The sequence below is a fragment of the Etheostoma spectabile genome, chromosome 15, assembly GCF_008692095.1.
Source record: "Etheostoma spectabile isolate EspeVRDwgs_2016 chromosome 15, UIUC_Espe_1.0, whole genome shotgun sequence".
NCBI classification, from domain to species: Eukaryota; Metazoa; Chordata; class Actinopteri; order Perciformes; family Percidae; genus Etheostoma; species Etheostoma spectabile.
Window position 1 is genome coordinate 24,626,543 of NC_045747.1, and position 17,133 is coordinate 24,643,675.

Sequence of the window (17,133 nt, forward strand, 5' to 3'; positions counted from 1 at the left end):
AGATTGAAATTTTGCCATTATCTGTGTTAAGGTGGATGTCATTAAAGACTTTGACAAGAGCCGTTTCAGTGCTGTGGTGTGGTCGGAAACCCGACTGAAAGGTATCAAAAAGGCCAGTTATTACATGGATGCAGGATACTATGCATGAAGTTCTCTTGGCCTTTGAAATTAAAATACCCCCCCCCCCCCACACACACACACACACATCATCACACACCCTTCCTCATACCTGGAGATCTACATGGTGTTATTTCAGTTAGCCTAACAGCCAGTTTGATTTGCATTGAGAGATGATTTAGGAAAGTTTCCCATGCCGATCTCTATGTATGGTGAAAGATGTGTGGGGGGGGATTTAAATTCCAAAGAACAGGGGACCTTTATGAGGATGCATGGGATCCTGATCCATGAAATATACAGCCTATAATAATATACAGTCTATAATATACAGTCTACAATAACATCCAGTCTATGAGGAACTGAAGCCGCCTACAGGTGATGAGCGATTTGCAGAGCGCAGCACAGGTATTGGTCATCAGGTGTGGCAAGGAAGCTATCTCCCGTTGCTAGGTAACGACAGCTGTTATCTTATTGGCTGTCTCATGTAGGCGGCATCTTAACATTAGGTGGTGTCAGACTGATGGAGACCATTGGAGTTAGATATGAAACAGGATCGTTATTTGACAACTAGCATGTTTCTGAGCCCTGAAAGTGGCCTCTTGGTTGGGGATAATCTAAAGTATTGAGTATTGTTTAATCAATAAGTTAATAATTTAATGAAGTGATTGAGAAGAAAAGAATTGATTACAATTTTCACAATTAATTAGCCTAATCATTTAAATATGTCTTAAAGGAGAAGGCAAAGTGGGGACTCGTGATGCCTCCTCTGACAGTGATGAATATAAAGTTTGACTTTGTTCTCAACAATTTGATGCTTTTAGGGAAACATTTTACACATAAATGCAGATATTTTAAGACCAAACCCTCCCTGAGTCATTGGAAGAACGAGCTAAACCTCATGTGGAAGTCACTGAAACTGGTTCAGAATCAGAATCAGAATCAGCTTTATTCGCCAGGTACGAGGACTGTTGGAAAGACCGTGCCTGTGCGCATGCGTCACCAACCCATCACCTATTTAAGAAGGACACATACGAGGAATTTTTCTTTGAAGCATTGTTGCTCATACTGTGCTTACACACAAAACAAAACAAAACGACCAAAACAAAAAATATACACACTAATATATACACAATGTATACACACTCTAAACAGAAACAATACAGAGGCATGAGTGCAATGAAGAGTTCAATAAAAATTATTTAAAATGTGGAGCATAGTGCAAAGGATACTGGGATAAATAGTATTATGTTAGTATATTACAATTTGAACAGTTTGAACATTATGGACAGTTCTGAAATAGGAAATGAGAATGATGAATGAATGACAAACAAGAGAGATGTGAGAATGAGAATGATGAATAAATAGTAAATAATAAGTGAGATTAAGGTTGGAAAAGCCCTTGATTTGGTTCATTTACTTGAAACTTTTACTTTCATTTGAGATAGATATTTATTTATTTATTCATTTATTTTGTTGTTTATTTTCTAGTTTTTCTCGTTTCTTTTGTCTGCTGAATGTTAATTTGCTATGTATATGTTTTTTTTATGTTTTGATCACAGACCGTATATTATTATTAATATTAACGGTCTATGATTTTGATTTGCTCGACCCGAGGCAGACGTTTATTTTTTTGAAATTGGTTTTGTTTTTCTAATGCCTTGTTTGTTTGTATATTTGTATTCTGAACGAATGAAAAAAAAATATTAATAATACTAATTCCTGCTTTTCTTTTCCACGACACCCATCCCCCCCGCCCCACGTCGGCTTCTCGCTCTCTCTCATTCCTGCCCGTGAACGCAGCACGCACTGGGCATGCGGGGTGCGAGTGAGGCGGTGCATGGGGGGGCGCTGCAGAGTCGCACAGCCCGGTCCCTGTGATACAATCTAGAGAGTGGGGGGTGGAGGGGGGAGGAAAAAAAACCAACTGGGTCGGTCGGTCTTTGTTTCTGGCTAGGAGGAAAACCAAGAGACGTTGCAACCGGCGAGGATTTCAACATCAGCGTTCACCATCCGTGTAAGTGAAATGTAAAAATGGGTTATTAGTTGAAGAGCTTTGTCTGTGTTTTACGCTGCTGTTATTAAGAGGATGCGTGTGCTTGTGTACGGTGTTCTTTTTGGGGGGGTTGTTGAGAAAAAGACCGACATTACAGTAGCGCTGCTGTGGCGCGACTGTGCAATGAATGGAAATTGTTTTTGGAAATGTGCTCAGAGCGGAGCACTGAGCCAAGGGTACGGGAGGCGCGTTGGATCAATCAGCCACAGCGATGAAGGGATGCTTTAACCTTTCACACGTCGGCGCATCTGCACAAACATCTCGGAAAAACAACACAATTTTAAAGCCTAATTGGCCTGGAAGAGCATGGCCGGCTAGGCTAACACACCTAGCTCGCTAGCATGCTAAGCACCGTCAGCAGCCAGCTAATGTTGTGGTATCAGTACAGGCTTTTACATAGCTAGCGAGCTAGCTAGCTAGCAAGCTAGTCTGAACCGGGCTGGGGCTCTTTGTCGTTTTACCGACTATTTAGTGCCGTTTTACGGTTGAACCGGTTGTCCGGTGAATGCCAGGAAACTCGGGTTACATTATGTAAAACGGGAGCCACAAATAATGGGATTACTGTTTGCTATCGGACATAATGTAACTGTTAAGCAAATTCGTCTAGGCCTGGCGAACGTTGGACGAGCTACCAATGCTAATAATAGCTAGCCTAACTGTTATTTTGTAACATAAATGTAAACATTGTAAAAACTAGACTGACACGAAGGTTTTTACTTTGCAAAACACTTAGCTCAATATTTTTTAGTAGCCGTCTGTGTTTGTATCAGCAAGGTTGTTCTTAGTTGATATATTACACATTTTTGAGCATAGCTTTGACCCATAAAGTGACAGCTTAGATTCAGGGGGTCCCCAGCAAAAAGGATAATTATTTATTTTTTTTTACTCTAACTCCATCCATAAGTAACACAATGGCAACATGTATGGCTAGTTTGGATATGAGATTCATTCACTTTCTCTAATTAAAAAAAAATCTTAATAGCAAAAATCCTCTAAGATGGACAAAATAATCTTATCAAATGGGGGATCCTTGGTCTAATTTGTGTCAGTTTTTAAGGGAAACTTGATGGGAAAATGTGTGTGAACCATATGTTTGGAGGTGTGTGTTGTGTGTGTGTGTGTGTGTGTGTGTGTGTGTGTGTGTGTGTGGTGTGTGTGTGTGTGTGGTGTGTGGAGAGAGAGAGACACACACATCCTTAAGCTAAGTAGCTGGCCTGTTGCTTACAAGTCAGATACATGCTATCAGTGATGCGAATAATCTTTTTTTTTTACATTGAGCAATCTGTCACTGTTTAAATTAACACAGGGCTAAGGATTGGCTATATTTGGAAGGACAGTGCACCCCCCCAAAAACATAAAATAAAATATGTTTTGGTTTAGCTCACACATAACAGCCGGTGTGTGTGTGTGTGTGTGTGTGTGTGTGTGTGTGTGTGGTTGCAAAGCACCAAACGGTATATTTGAAAATCACAACTGTAGCATCCCATTCCTTAAAATAATTACTTATTATTACAAATGGAGGTTATGTGAGCTACAACAAGGGGGCTTGATTATGGGGGGGGGAGGAGGGGCAATATTGAAAATGGGATTATTTAACACGATTCCTCATTGACTTTTGGAGAGATGTTGCATTATTGAATTTAACTTGAAAGAGTTTAACAAATCAACAATGAAAACACCTTGATCTGTGACATGTCCCCTTTAATACTTTTACCGAACACAAGACAAAATAAGAGTTTATTTGCAAACATAATGTGGAAAATAATCATTTTTCTTGATTTACATTGTTTTTGTGATCGCTAGGAGCTGACATGGTAATCAAAATTTGATAAATTGCACACAGCCCTACCACCCTACTTTCTTATTAACGGTAATTACATAATATAGGTATGATTGTTATTTACAGTTTAACGGAGCAAAGTATTCTGACCTGTAATTTGAAAGAGACGTAATGGTTACGTTGTCCATATTTAATTACTATCCAACTCTGTCTGGTGAATTTTTGCATCAGCAGAAATAGAAATGAACAAACTGTTATTTTTTTTATTTTTTAAAGGGTTATTCCATGTTAAATTCACGGGGCCTTGCACAATCCCATTAGCCTGGCTCCGCCCTCCTACATACGTCAGCTCAATTGTCATTTTCCTTCAACACCACATCTGGGTTTGGGGTATATTTGCGGGTTTTCTCCGGCCAAATCGTTACCGGTGCAATCAGCGAACAGGGGGAGTGGCTGAGAATGAGGACGTTGTAACTGGCGGAGAAAGATGTGAGTGAAGCCATTTGGTCCGATGTGGCAACGCTGCCGTATTTCCAGGAGTTAAAGCCCGAGCAGGAACGATCTTTGCTGAGTTCTGTTGGGGGGCCGTGATGTTGTGGCCCTCCTCCCCACGGGGCTCGGGGAAATCTTGATTTTCCAGATTGCTCCATTAGTGGTGAAGGAGTTAGCTAAGGCTAACGTTAGGGATGCTAAGGCTGACATTAGGGATGCTAAGGCTAACGTTAGCGATGCTAAGGCTGACATTAGGGATGCTAAGGCTAACGTTAGCGATGCTAAGCCAACGTCACAAGCAAATGTTAGCGATTGGTTCTGGCAGATCCAATAGTTTTAAACTTCAACAGAGGAAGTTAACACTGGTCAATGGAGAGTGGCCAAACTCTCTGAACCAGAGTCTGGTAGGACCGGGCTAATGTGCCAGAGTCTGGTAGGACCGGGCTAATGTGCCAGAGTCTGGTAGGACCGGGCTAATGGACCAGAGTCTGGTAGGACCGGGCTAATGGACCAGAGTCTGGTAGGACCGGGCTAATGTGCCAGAGTCTGGTAGGACCGGGCTAATGTGCCAGAGTCTGGTAGGACCGGGCTAATGGACCAGAGTCTGGTAGGACCGGGCTAATGTGCCAGAGTCTGGTAGGACCGGGCTAATGTGCCAGAGTCTGGTAGGACCGGGCTAATGGACCAGAGTCTGGTAGGACCGGGCTAATGGACCAGAGTCTGGTAGGACCGGGCTAATGGACCAGAGTCTAGTTGGACCAGGCTATGATCCTATAGCTCTACTCAAAATCTATTTATTTATTTTAAGTTTGACCCTGTTGTTAGGGAAACACATATGGAGCAACAAGAAACACGGACAAGTAAAAGTAATCAGAGCAAATAGTCCACACAGAGTCTATTTGTTGCCTGACTCTTCTGAACCAGACTCCCAGACACACAACAGGGCTGAATTTAATGTTTGCCGTTCTTTATATGTGTGTAAGCGTTGCCAGTTACTTATTTTTCACAGGATTGGGTTGAAATTTGTACTGAACATCCAAGAAACCTTTAGGATAATATTCAACATAACAACAAAACAAAGTTTTCACATTATGATTCTGTGTAGTACTACAAGTTCTATTGCATGTAGAGTGCCACAGATCTTGCTAAATATAGCTCCGGGGCAAAAAAACAACAACACATCAGCATGTTTCTACCATGATCTAAGGATGCTGCTGATTGGCTGTCTAACGTTACACGCTGTAGCGGCACGCAGGAAAAACTCTACGTAACACAGAGACGGGGCTCACGTGGTAGGAGCTGAAATATAAATATAAATACCAAAGATTTGTGCCCTAATGTGTAATGTTGTCATTTCACTTTGTTAAAATTGGTTTCCCAAAAAAATATCGTCCTAGATCTGTTGTTGGAAATGTTTTCCACCCAGCCCTATTTAATAATCAAATGTGAGTATGTAGCACAGGCTACTCTATGTAATTTGGATTTGAAGCAGTACTGAGGTGTAACTAAACAAACGTACATGCTTGTCTCTCTGGTCTCAGATGGATTCTGGACATTGTCTTAACTAAAGGTTTCTGCCGGGACTTTTAAAAGTCTTACATTTTCAAAATCTAAATTTAAGGCCTTTTGAAAAAGTCGCACATTAGCTGAAGTATTGTCTTAAAGCTACAGGGCGTAGTTTCTGACGCCCCCATGAGGAATTCTAAGTAATGACAACAACACTGTTGGCGCCTCCACTTGATACAAGCCTTCTGTGATCACCCACCCCTGGTCCATTTAGTTGCTAGTAGCCATGGAGGACACAGAGAATTAAAAAAACATGATTGACTCTTCAGAAGAGGTCATTATCGTCCCTTGAGTTTCTGCGCTGGAAAGTCCCCGTGGATCTTCTGATCATAGGCGTACAGAGAGTTGTGTGGTGCTGATAGTCTTAATTAGCTTTGTAGCAACTCATTTGAATGTAACAGACCATAATAACGTAAAAACGTTACTCACTAAAGCTTTGATTTTCCCAAGTCCATGTTACGCTACCTCTAATGTATCATTTCAGTGCCGCTATTGGAAAAACCGATGCCCAACCCTACTCTGGGTCCTCCACAGGGGGACTACACACCAGTTCTATAATGCAAATGAGGAAATCAGAGAATTGTTTTAGAAGATGTTTCCGATTTTTTGTTCTGTTTTACGTTTCATGTAGTGACATAAGTCATAAAATTCCTGCTTAATGGTCTTAAAAAGGTCTTAAAAGTCTTAGATTTGACTCTGTGGAAGCTGCAGACGCCCTGTAATCCCCGTTGTCCTCTCTTTCCACAGGGGTACTTTCTGCTGCCACGCACTCCTAGCTTCCCCTGAGAGATGTCCACTCCTGACCCCCCGATGGGAGGGACACCTCGGCCTGGACCCTCCCCAGGCCCGGGGCCATCTCCGGGAGGCATGATGGGCCCGAGCCCTGGTCCCTCTCCAGGCTCAGCCCACAGCATGATGGGGCCGAGCCCGGGCCCTCCTGGATCTGGACACCCCCACCCTCCACAGGGACCCTCAGGATATCCTCAGGACAACATGCACCAAATGCACAAAGTACTGAAAAGTTTTTCTATTAATTTTTGTCCATTTTTAGAGCTGGGCGTCAACACATTTTGATACCAGTACCGTGAATTCAGTACCTAACTGATACTTATTTCTGTACCATTTAAAAACAAAAAAACAACAACATTTGAACAAAAGCATAATACAACATTGTATTTTGTTCAGCTTCTTCACACCGATGTGACGCACACTGTAGTAAAACCGTTAAAAATCAAACGACACACACACAAGCCCGTCTCCATGCGTTACGTAGAGTTTTTCCTGCATGTCACAGCCAATCAGCAGCATTATTGGACCCTGTTAGAGGCATGCTGCGTGCTTATTGGCTCACTGCCGCTGAATAAAATGTACTCCCTAATAGGGCTGAACAATTTGGGCAGAAAATCTACTTGCGATTTTCCTGCCAGATATTACAATTCAATTTGCTATATTTTTTATTAGCTACATATTGCAGCTTCTGCAGTCATGTTTAAATAAAGTAAAAATCCACTGAAAACGGAAAAGAAACTGTTTTAACAAATGTTTCACCAAACATTCAATTAAATATTCCCATTCGATTAATCGCGGTCGTCTCAATTAGCTAATCACATTCTCTCAAATCTCGAATTTGAAAATTGTTCAGTCCTGCTCGCCAAGTAATTTCATGACGAGGCATTTCTCTAAACTCAATACTACGGAGGCATTGCGGTCGGTGCCTTTAAAAGTATAAAACATCGGTAACCAGCCTCTTAGGTTGAAAATGCACTAAATTAATTCAGTAACGGTTTATGTTCATCTTTTGATCTAAGTTTTTTTGTGAATGTGCCTTAACAATGTACCTTTTTTTTATTTTATTTTTTTTGTATCGAGTTTACAGCTTTTACAACACAGTAGGGGTGGGGGGTAATAATAAATAGCGATATTTTCCCTGGCAATACTGTATCGATACAGAGAAGCCAATACCTATCTATTATCTATCTATCCATTATATATGTGTTGGTCAGTTTGTCTGCTTGACAATCCCATTTCGTAGGAGACATAATTTGAAATTGGGAATAAATAATAATTTGCATATATGTTAAAAATCGCAATAACATTTTGTCGTGACATAAGTATCGTGATGATATCGTATCGCGAGGCCTCTGGTGATTCCCACCCCTACACCATAGTGTACACACGAAGACTGAATACAATTTCTATAACTGCAAAGTGAACGACTTCCAACCTGGCATCAGAATTAGTTTCACGTACGATTATTCTGTCTTTTCATCAGCCCATGGAAGCCATGCATGAGAAGGGAATGCCCGACGACCCCCGCTACGCCCAGATGAAGGGCATGGGCATGAGACCAGGGGGGCACAGTGGGATGGGCCCCCCTCCCAGCCCCATGGACCAACATTCCCAAGGTAACACCCTAGTTTTGGGTTTAACGCTTGCTGCGGTGCAAGCTCTAGAGAGATAAAACTTTGGTAACGCTTTACTTGAGGTTTTCTACATGATGCCACATGAACAGTAACCATAACTTGTCATGACAAAACCGAATGACACTTACTAAAAGAAGCGTTATGTCGTAAACATTTGATGTTTTTTTTTACCATTCAAATTTTTATTTCCTTTTTGTAGAAACGGAGACAAAAACAACAGTGATCTCTCACTCAGCAAAAACGAGAGAGATAACAAATGAGCGAAAAAAAGCAAAAGAAAACTATTATATATATATATATATATATATATATATATATATATATATACACATACGTGTAAAGGGTAAACATTAGTCTAACGCGTCTCCATTTCTTTCACCTATCATCACACCAGTAGCACAGATGAGTATTCTACCAATATCGACCTAATTATGAAAATGTGGGTTGGTCCCGATGAGCTCTTGACTACTATTCACACACACACACACACACACACACACACACACACACACACACACACAACACACCACACACACACACACACACACACACACACACACACACACACACACACCACACACACACAATATAAAGGGTCAGTCATCCCACTACAGTGACCTACAGACAACTATACACTAAAACACTGACATTATCCAGTGTGGATTATACAATACCAGTCATCTCTCACACCCATTTATGACATATATTATTTGTAATGTTTATTACACGGTCATGACAGTGTCATGTCACTCTTATGTAGATACCTCTAAGTAAAGTGTGACCAAAACATTTAAAGATCTTTTTTTGGGGGGAGTTTTTTCAGGTCTTTATTTGTATAGGACCGTTTAACTTACCAGGCGCCCAAGAGAGGAAACTTGGGGAGACACAATCTCGTGTTCTTAATACAGCGAGCGGCTGTGGCTCAGTGGTACAGCAGTTGCCTGCCAATCGGAAGGTTGGGGGTTCAGTCCCTGGCCCTGCAGTCCCATGTCAAAGTGTCCTTGGGCAAGACACTGAACCCCGAGTTGCCCCCGGTGCTGCGCCATCGGCGTGTGAATGTGTGTGAGTGTGTATCTGATGAGCAGGTGGCACCTTGTACGGCAGCCTCGGCCACAGTGTATGAATGTGTGTGAATGTTGAATGTATCCTGTATGATGTAAAAGTGCTTTGAGTAGTCGTTAAGTCTAGAAAAGCGCAATGTAAATACAGCACAACAGTATCTCAACAGTCTCTCAGTATTTCAACAGTATCTACTGGACCAAATGGCGACGCAGATTTCAGTGCCTTGTTTGAAGCTCTACTTAAATGCCTGTGCTGCTCTCTAGTGCTCCGAGACGGACGTTCATTCAAACCTTTATTTAACCAGGATAAAAAAAACTCCTTAAGTGAGTGGCAGCAGCTTGTGACAGGCTACAGACGTGTCACTGTACATGACGCTAGTTCACGTACATTCTGAGGACAAAAGATGTCCAAGCGATGTTTTATAAACACTCAAAAAGCAATGTCACAAAATTGAATTTGCTATTTTATTCATATACTGTGCTAGTGATGGCCAAATGAAGCTTTGTGAAGCAGTGTCTTTATTTTCCGAGCCCACTGGATGGCGCTTTCTGTTCAGCGAAGGGGGAGAATTGCTATGCCTTAGGCCTTTCGCTTAAAATCAAGAGCGCCATCTAGTGGGCTCAGAAAATAAAGACACTGCTGTACAACGCTTTAAGGCCATCACTATACTATGCTACTTTTTGTGAACCCGAGACTTTTGTAAACTGATTTCAAGCACCAAAACAGGGACAACTAGGATTGTTTGAAATATTTCCGCTTCTGGGCCAAATTATCTCTTTACACATTGCTCCGGAACAATTTTGGGCGCCATTTTACAGAAAACTGAGTTTTGATGTGAAACACTCGGGGATCAGGTTATATGCAAATACCCTAAAAAGGTGAATTAGAGAAGAAATAGGCCCTTAGTCCTCAGCGGGTTAACATTACACTTGGTAGCAGGTAACGTTAGCCTACCATGCCATCTTCTTCTTTCAAGCATCAATTCAGGCACCGTTTAAGCACAGGCACTGTTTTAAAAGTATTATTTTAGCTCCGGTATCGGGTGTGGGGGTGTGGGGGGGGGATCACAATAACCAACCGTAGGCAAGACGCAGCGGCTGAAGTTAAAATTAAGGATGTCTTTTATGTTGCTGAAAAGCACAGGAAGAACAGGTGCATTGTGTTTGTGTGAACCCATCAACCGGTTTCTCTTCTTGTGTTGCCGCTCTTTTGGCAGCCGGAGCAGACAGCAGCAGGCTGACGGACGTATGGGTGGGGCGGGGGTGGGGTTGAGGTTGAGGGGCTTCCCCCTTTCAGACAACAACAAAGGCAGCTGCATCTACACAGCCACCCAGTCGGTGTCAGTGTCACAGTCAGTGAGCAGAAAAAGATAGGAAGACTCGCTAATCTAGTAAACATGGGGGCATTTTTCACGTACACACAATCCACATATTACTCAATACTCACTTACCTCCTACTTGGTATGAATAGTATGTTAATATGCAGTGTTGAACAGAGGCAGGGTCAATATAGTCTCTTAATCATACAAAATACTCTATAAGCGCAATGCTTGAACAATGTTTTTGGCATACCCAGCATCCATCTGTTCTTTGTTTCCCTAGTTTTTATAAAACTTTAATTTACATTGTTGGAGGGAGCCTAAGACCCACAATTGTTGTGCATCTGTCGGTAAATAACTGGAAACTAGATCCTGAAATTAGAACGCCAATGTGGGCACCGATCAAATTGCATTCATGTTATCCAGTGTTGAAAAATGCCTTTCAATCCGTCCTTCAATACCAAATTTCAATACCTAAGGAGCAAATCTCATCAGCGCCAGCGAGCCAATAAGCACGCAGCATGCTTCCACCAAGATCTAATAAGGTTTGTGATTGGCTGTCTTACGTTACACGTCGCAGATACACCCAGGAAAAACCAAAAACAGAGCTAGCACATAAATTGTGCCGTAGTGACTTTTTTTCTTTCAATGGATGTAATAAAAGTGGTATTGACAAAAGTATCGGGTATCTTTGTTGAATTTTCCCCCCGATTGATACCCAGCCCTACGCCTATTTACTGAAATAAAAAAATCAATTTTAAATCTAATCGTGAGATACCGAGGGATTCACAGCCCTGGTCAGTTTATTCTCAGATTAGATTAGATTCAACTTTATTGTCATTACACAGGTACAAGGCAACGAAATGCAGTTCAGGTCTAACCAGAAGGTCAATAGCAGCAGGTGCAGGATATACACTGGTTCCATAAGTGCAGGACATGGATATGTACTGAATAAATATAGAAATGAATACTATTATAAACAGGATTTTACAGATAGATTTGTCCTATGAATATAATGTATAGATAACTAGTATGTGAACAAGATTTACAGCTGGATATGAAATTCATTCATATTCAAAACATTTTAAGCACAATGCTTGAACCGTGTTTTTGACGTACCCATCATGCATCTGTTCTGCGTTCCCTAGGTTACCCCTCTCCGTTGGGAGGCTCGGAGCACGCACCCAGCCCTGTCCCAGCCAACGGCCCTCCCTCTGGCCCCATGATCCCCGGAGGACCCTCCGGCCCCGGGTCTGGCCCTATGGAGGGCAGCGGGGACCCCAACCAAGGGATGGGTCAGCCTAACCGCGGGGGTCCCCAGGGTCCGGGTGGACCCGGCGGTGCGGGCGGCGGACCAGGCGGTGCGGGCGGACCCGCTCCATTCAACCAGAACCAGTTGCACCAGCTCAGGGCCCAGATCATGGCCTACAAGATGCTGGCCCGCAGCCAGCCCCTACCCGAGCACCTGCAGATGGCCGTGCAGGGGAAGAGGCCCATGCCCGGGATGCAGCAGCAGCCCATGCCCAACATGCCGCCTGCTACGGGGCCCGGGGGTGGGCCCGTTGGGGGGCCGGGACCAGCTCCGGCCAACTACAACAGACCCCACGGTGAGCTGAGATAACCCCCAGGAAGGATTTGCCTCTTAACAGGATTATATCCCCAAAATTTGTAACATAAATTTTAATCTAGAGCTGTGAAATTCGTGACATTTTTTATCTTAACAATCCCAAAAAAATGTAATTGAGAAACTATATTTTGGACATTGCGTTTTGCAAGTAAACTCTTATTTTTCTCGGAAAAAAGGGTTAAGAGATTGTAACAGTTTAAGTTGTTTTCACAAAGTCAGTGTGTAAATGTGTTAAATAATCGTGATTTCAATATTGACCAAAATAATTGCGATTATGTTTTTTTTCTTCCCATAACTGAGCAGCCCTACTTGTTGTCTTCCCGTCAAATTGAAAATCAACTCTTTTGTTGACACTTATATCAACGTTTTTAACTTTTTCCTAAGTTTTTGTCTTTTTTCAACACTTTTGACGCTTTTTTCAATGTTCGTCACTTTTTGACGTTTTAGCGTTTAATTTTACAGTTATTTTTTGAATTTATGGTAAATAAACCTCATTTATAGGAAATTATACCTAATGTTTGAGTTAGAAAAGCAGAAATTAGGAATTATTTAGACTAAAATTAAAGGAATGGATGTTGATGGATAATCACAGACTGGAATATGTCAACTTTTACTCAATACTATTTCCAATTTTTTTTTTTTTAAACTAATGAAAGTAGAGATTTGTACTTGGCTAAGAGCGTTGTGTGGAATCAATCATGTTATTTTGGGTTATAAAAAGGACATTGATATAGGAAAACGGGTCAATTTGACCCGAGGACAACATGAGGGTTAAACAAAGAAAGCAGAATATTGAAGGACTCAGCAGAGTCACCTAGTGGCTGAAAATGAATTTATTTAAAGGCTCTCCCAATATGTACTAATGACCTGAAAAATCAAATTGCTCTTCTTGTTTTAGGCATGGTAGGTCCTAATATGGCGCCTCCTGGCCCTGCAGGAGTTCCCCCAGGCATGCAGGGCCCGCCTACCAACGGACCCCCTAAATCATGGCCTGAAGGTAAACTCAGTGCTCCCCCCAGTCAGCGCTGCGTATGTTGATTACATTCAGTGGTGGCAGAAGCATTCACATCCTTTACTTAAGTAACAGCACTGTAAAATGCACGTAGGAGTCTTGCATTAAAAATGTTACTCAAGTAAAAGTATTTAAGTATCATCAGAAAAATGTGCTTAAAGTATTACAAGTAAAAGTACTCAATGCAGAACAATCCTCCTATTTTAGAAAGTGAAAGGATCAAAACAGTGTAATGTGTGTTTAATGGTCTAATCATTTCAGCTGGACTTGTAGGCTGTTATATTGTTGGCTAGTTTAATTTATAATAAAACATATTTTATAAACTACATAGTAACTAAGGCTGTCAGATGAATGTAGTGGAGTAAAAAAGACAATATTCTCTCTGAAATGTAGTGGCATGAAGAGAATAGACTCGGGTAAAGTAAAAGTACCTTGTACTTATGTTAACATAGTACTTGAGTAAATGTACTTAGTTACATTCCACCACTGATTACATTACATGTCATTTAACTGACGCTTTCATCCAAAGTGACTTTAAATTAAGTGCTTTCAACCTTGAAGGTACACACTACGGTCAGCAAGAAATAAGTGCCAGCACATTAGCTTCAAATAAGCCAAACGTCAGAGAGCCACGTGTGTTAGATAGATAGATAGATAGATAGATAGATAGATAGATAGATAGATAGATAGATAGATAGATAGCCTTTATTATTAGACTCATGGTCCATAAAAAACAACAACAAAAAAGATACAGATACACAAGACAGACACCAATTAAATAAGACAGCTATACCAGTAATCCCATAAGGGGGACTGGTATCGCACAGCACTGAACCTCGGGCCAATCAGATGTGAAATGACAGAGTTACAAGAAGAACTCAGGCGACCAATACATTTAGACATCAAATTTCTCAGTACAGCGGAGAATGTGGTAACTCCTGCTAGACAGAACAATTCACTTGCACTACACCACCTAGGTTTCCTTAGTAGAATGCGCAAAAAATCATTATAAGCGACCCGCAGCTTATTGAAACTCGCCTTTTTGTATTTGACCCACAAGGAGGCAGTGTAAAAAGCAGTAGAATATGCTTTGAAGAGGTTTATCTTAACAGTATCAGAACATCAGGAGAACTTCCTGTCAGCCTGTCAGCCTGTCAGCCTGTTAGCCTGTTAGCCTGTTAGCATGTTAGCCTGCATATATAACATGCGACGCTGCCTATGTATGTCATCATCATCTGACATTTGATGTGTTAAGATATGACCCAAATGCTTAATTTTGCAACCAACAGTTAGCACTTGCCCCACAGTTGTGTTGATACGCACACGCAGCATAATACGACCTCTTCTCATTCCTCTCTTCCAGGGCCGATGGTGAATGCCGCGGCCCCGTCAAACCCCCCCCAGAAGCTGATCCCGCCTCAGCCCACGGGCAGACCCTCGCCCGCTCCTCCCTCCGTTCCCCCCGCCGCCTCCCCCGTAATGCCCCCTCAGACGCAGTCCCCAGGACAGCCTGCCCAGCCCCCTCCCATGATGCTTCACCAGAAGCAGAACCGCGTAACCCCCATCCAAAAGCCCCGCGGGCTGGACCCGGTGGAGATCCTCCAGGAGAGGGAGTACAGGTGAGACAGGGTGGGGGAGTTGTTGTAGACAACTTTTTGAAACGCTATAAAGTACACTGTTGTTACATTACATTACATGTCATTTAGCTGACTCTGCTATCCAAAGCAACTTACGATTTTGCTATGTATCAGAGGTCGCACGCCTCTGGAGCATCTATGGGATAAATGCCTTGCTCAGGGACACATTGATCGCAGTGGGAATTGAACCCAGATCTCCCACACCAAAGGCATGTGTCATGTCCACTGCGCCATCACCACCCCCTGTGTTCCATCATCATCATCATCATCATCATCATCATCTGCATTTATCTGTATTCATCTTCCATCCTAACAGCTGTTCTGTTGGTATTTACACATATTAAACAACTATGCCACTAAAGACAATAAAACCCAGTTAAAAGCACCCTGATTATTTATGATTAAAGTTAACTACACTACAAAATACTTTTTGTTGTTGTTGCTGGCAAGTATTTTGCCATCGCTGAAACACCTTGTGCAACTTAAGCTATGTCTGCGCCTTACATGCCACACGCAGCGGCGTTTGACCGTCAGCGGCCCACTACCCTTCAGTGTTGACAGGCTATCAACCAATCAGGCGGGACGTTGTGCGAGACTACAAGGAATTTTATTGATTGATGACGCACACAAAAAAAATCTTGGTCACAGGGATAAGTTTTGAACCAGAGTTTAAGAGGAGTTCTTTTACCATTACAGTTCATTTTGTGATTGTGGATGATCAACCTGAAGGAGAAAGAAGAAAAAGAAAAAAAGAGGTTTTATTGTAATGATTTTGACATGTTTTCTTCAGGCTACAGGCGCGTATTGCTCACCGGATCCAGGAGCTGGAGAACCTGCCGGGCTCTCTGGCCGGGGACCTGCGCACCAAGGCCACCATCGAGCTCAAGGCCCTGAGGCTGCTGAACTTCCAGAGACAGGTAACCACCAAGTTCCCTGCAAGAAACGTTTAAAGTTTAGACATCTGTCGCACATTTTGAACCTCTGCTTATTAAATCCCCCTCCAGCGTCGTTGTTGTTTTCCCCTGTGGAGTACACGCAGTAGACTTAGACTTCTCTTTATTAATCCTTTTGGGATGACTCCCGCGAGGAAATTGAAAATTCCAGCAGCAGTTTTAGCAAGAAAGGAAAAAAAAAAGATTAAAAAGACAACAAAATAACAGTAGTAATAAAAATAATAACAATAAGAACATTTGTCAATAAAAAGACATAAAAAAGACCATAAATTACAACCAAAGTGTCATTGTTGAGTACAGTGTTAATGTGTGTGTGTGTGGTGTGTGTGTGTGTGTGTGTGTGTGTGTGTGTGTGTGTGGTGTGTGTGTGGGTGTGTGTGTGTGTGTGTGTGTGTGTGTGTGTGTGTGTGTGTGTGTGTGTGTGTGTGTGTCCACTTTTCCTCTCCTTGTGCCTCCAGCTGCGTCAGGAGGTGGTGGTGTGCATGCGACGGGACACTGCTTTGGAAACGGCCCTCAACGCCAAGGCCTACAAGCGCAGCAAACGGCAGTCTCTACGCGAAGCCCGCATCACCGAGAAGCTGGAGAAGCAGCAGAAGATTGAACAGGAGCGTAAACGTCGGCAGAAACACCAGGTGGGAACGGGTTCCTGTGGGGGGGTTTATCACAGGGTGAAGGGGTTCTATCATCTCTAGGCAGGCAAACAAAATATCCTCCTCTTAGACATTTGTTGCTTCCTGTTTAAGTGCTGGAGGGAGGGCACCCATTGGTAGTTGACAATGTTCACGTGATGCCAACTTTACTACCACAGTGTGTCCCCCCCCCCCCCCCCCCCCAGCCCCGCACCCTACCACCAAATGTTTTACGTATGAAACAGAACTGACACTTCGCTGCAACCGAAACAAATATATTTATTCACCTCCTATTAATACACAATGAGGCATACTTTCAGTTGTGATTGAACTGTATTTTTGGAGTAACTATAGGGCGCTTAACATCTACAACAGGTCTACAGGATGAATTTTACAAGAAATTCTTCATAGGGAAACCAAACTCCAAATGATTACATCTATGGACTATTTCCAGTTTTAATGTT

The 17,133-nt window shown here is 42.4% G+C and overlaps 1 protein-coding gene across 1 annotated transcript in view; it reads left to right on the forward strand.

Annotated features, from left to right (window-relative positions):
- The first annotated feature begins 1,878 nt into the window (after window positions 1-1,878).
- Window positions 1,879-17,133, forward strand: part of smarca4a (SWI/SNF related BAF chromatin remodeling complex subunit ATPase 4a) — a 38,159-nt gene continuing 22,904 nt past the window's right edge. Inside the window, 8 exon segments of the mRNA XM_032536536.1 lie at window positions 1,879-2,131; window positions 6,756-7,019; window positions 8,281-8,413; window positions 11,960-12,418; window positions 13,337-13,435; window positions 14,814-15,069; window positions 15,878-16,004; window positions 16,499-16,672. Of these exon segments, the coding sequence (XP_032392427.1) occupies window positions 6,798-7,019; window positions 8,281-8,413; window positions 11,960-12,418; window positions 13,337-13,435; window positions 14,814-15,069; window positions 15,878-16,004; window positions 16,499-16,672 (1,470 nt within the window). The 5' untranslated portion in view covers window positions 1,879-2,131; window positions 6,756-6,797.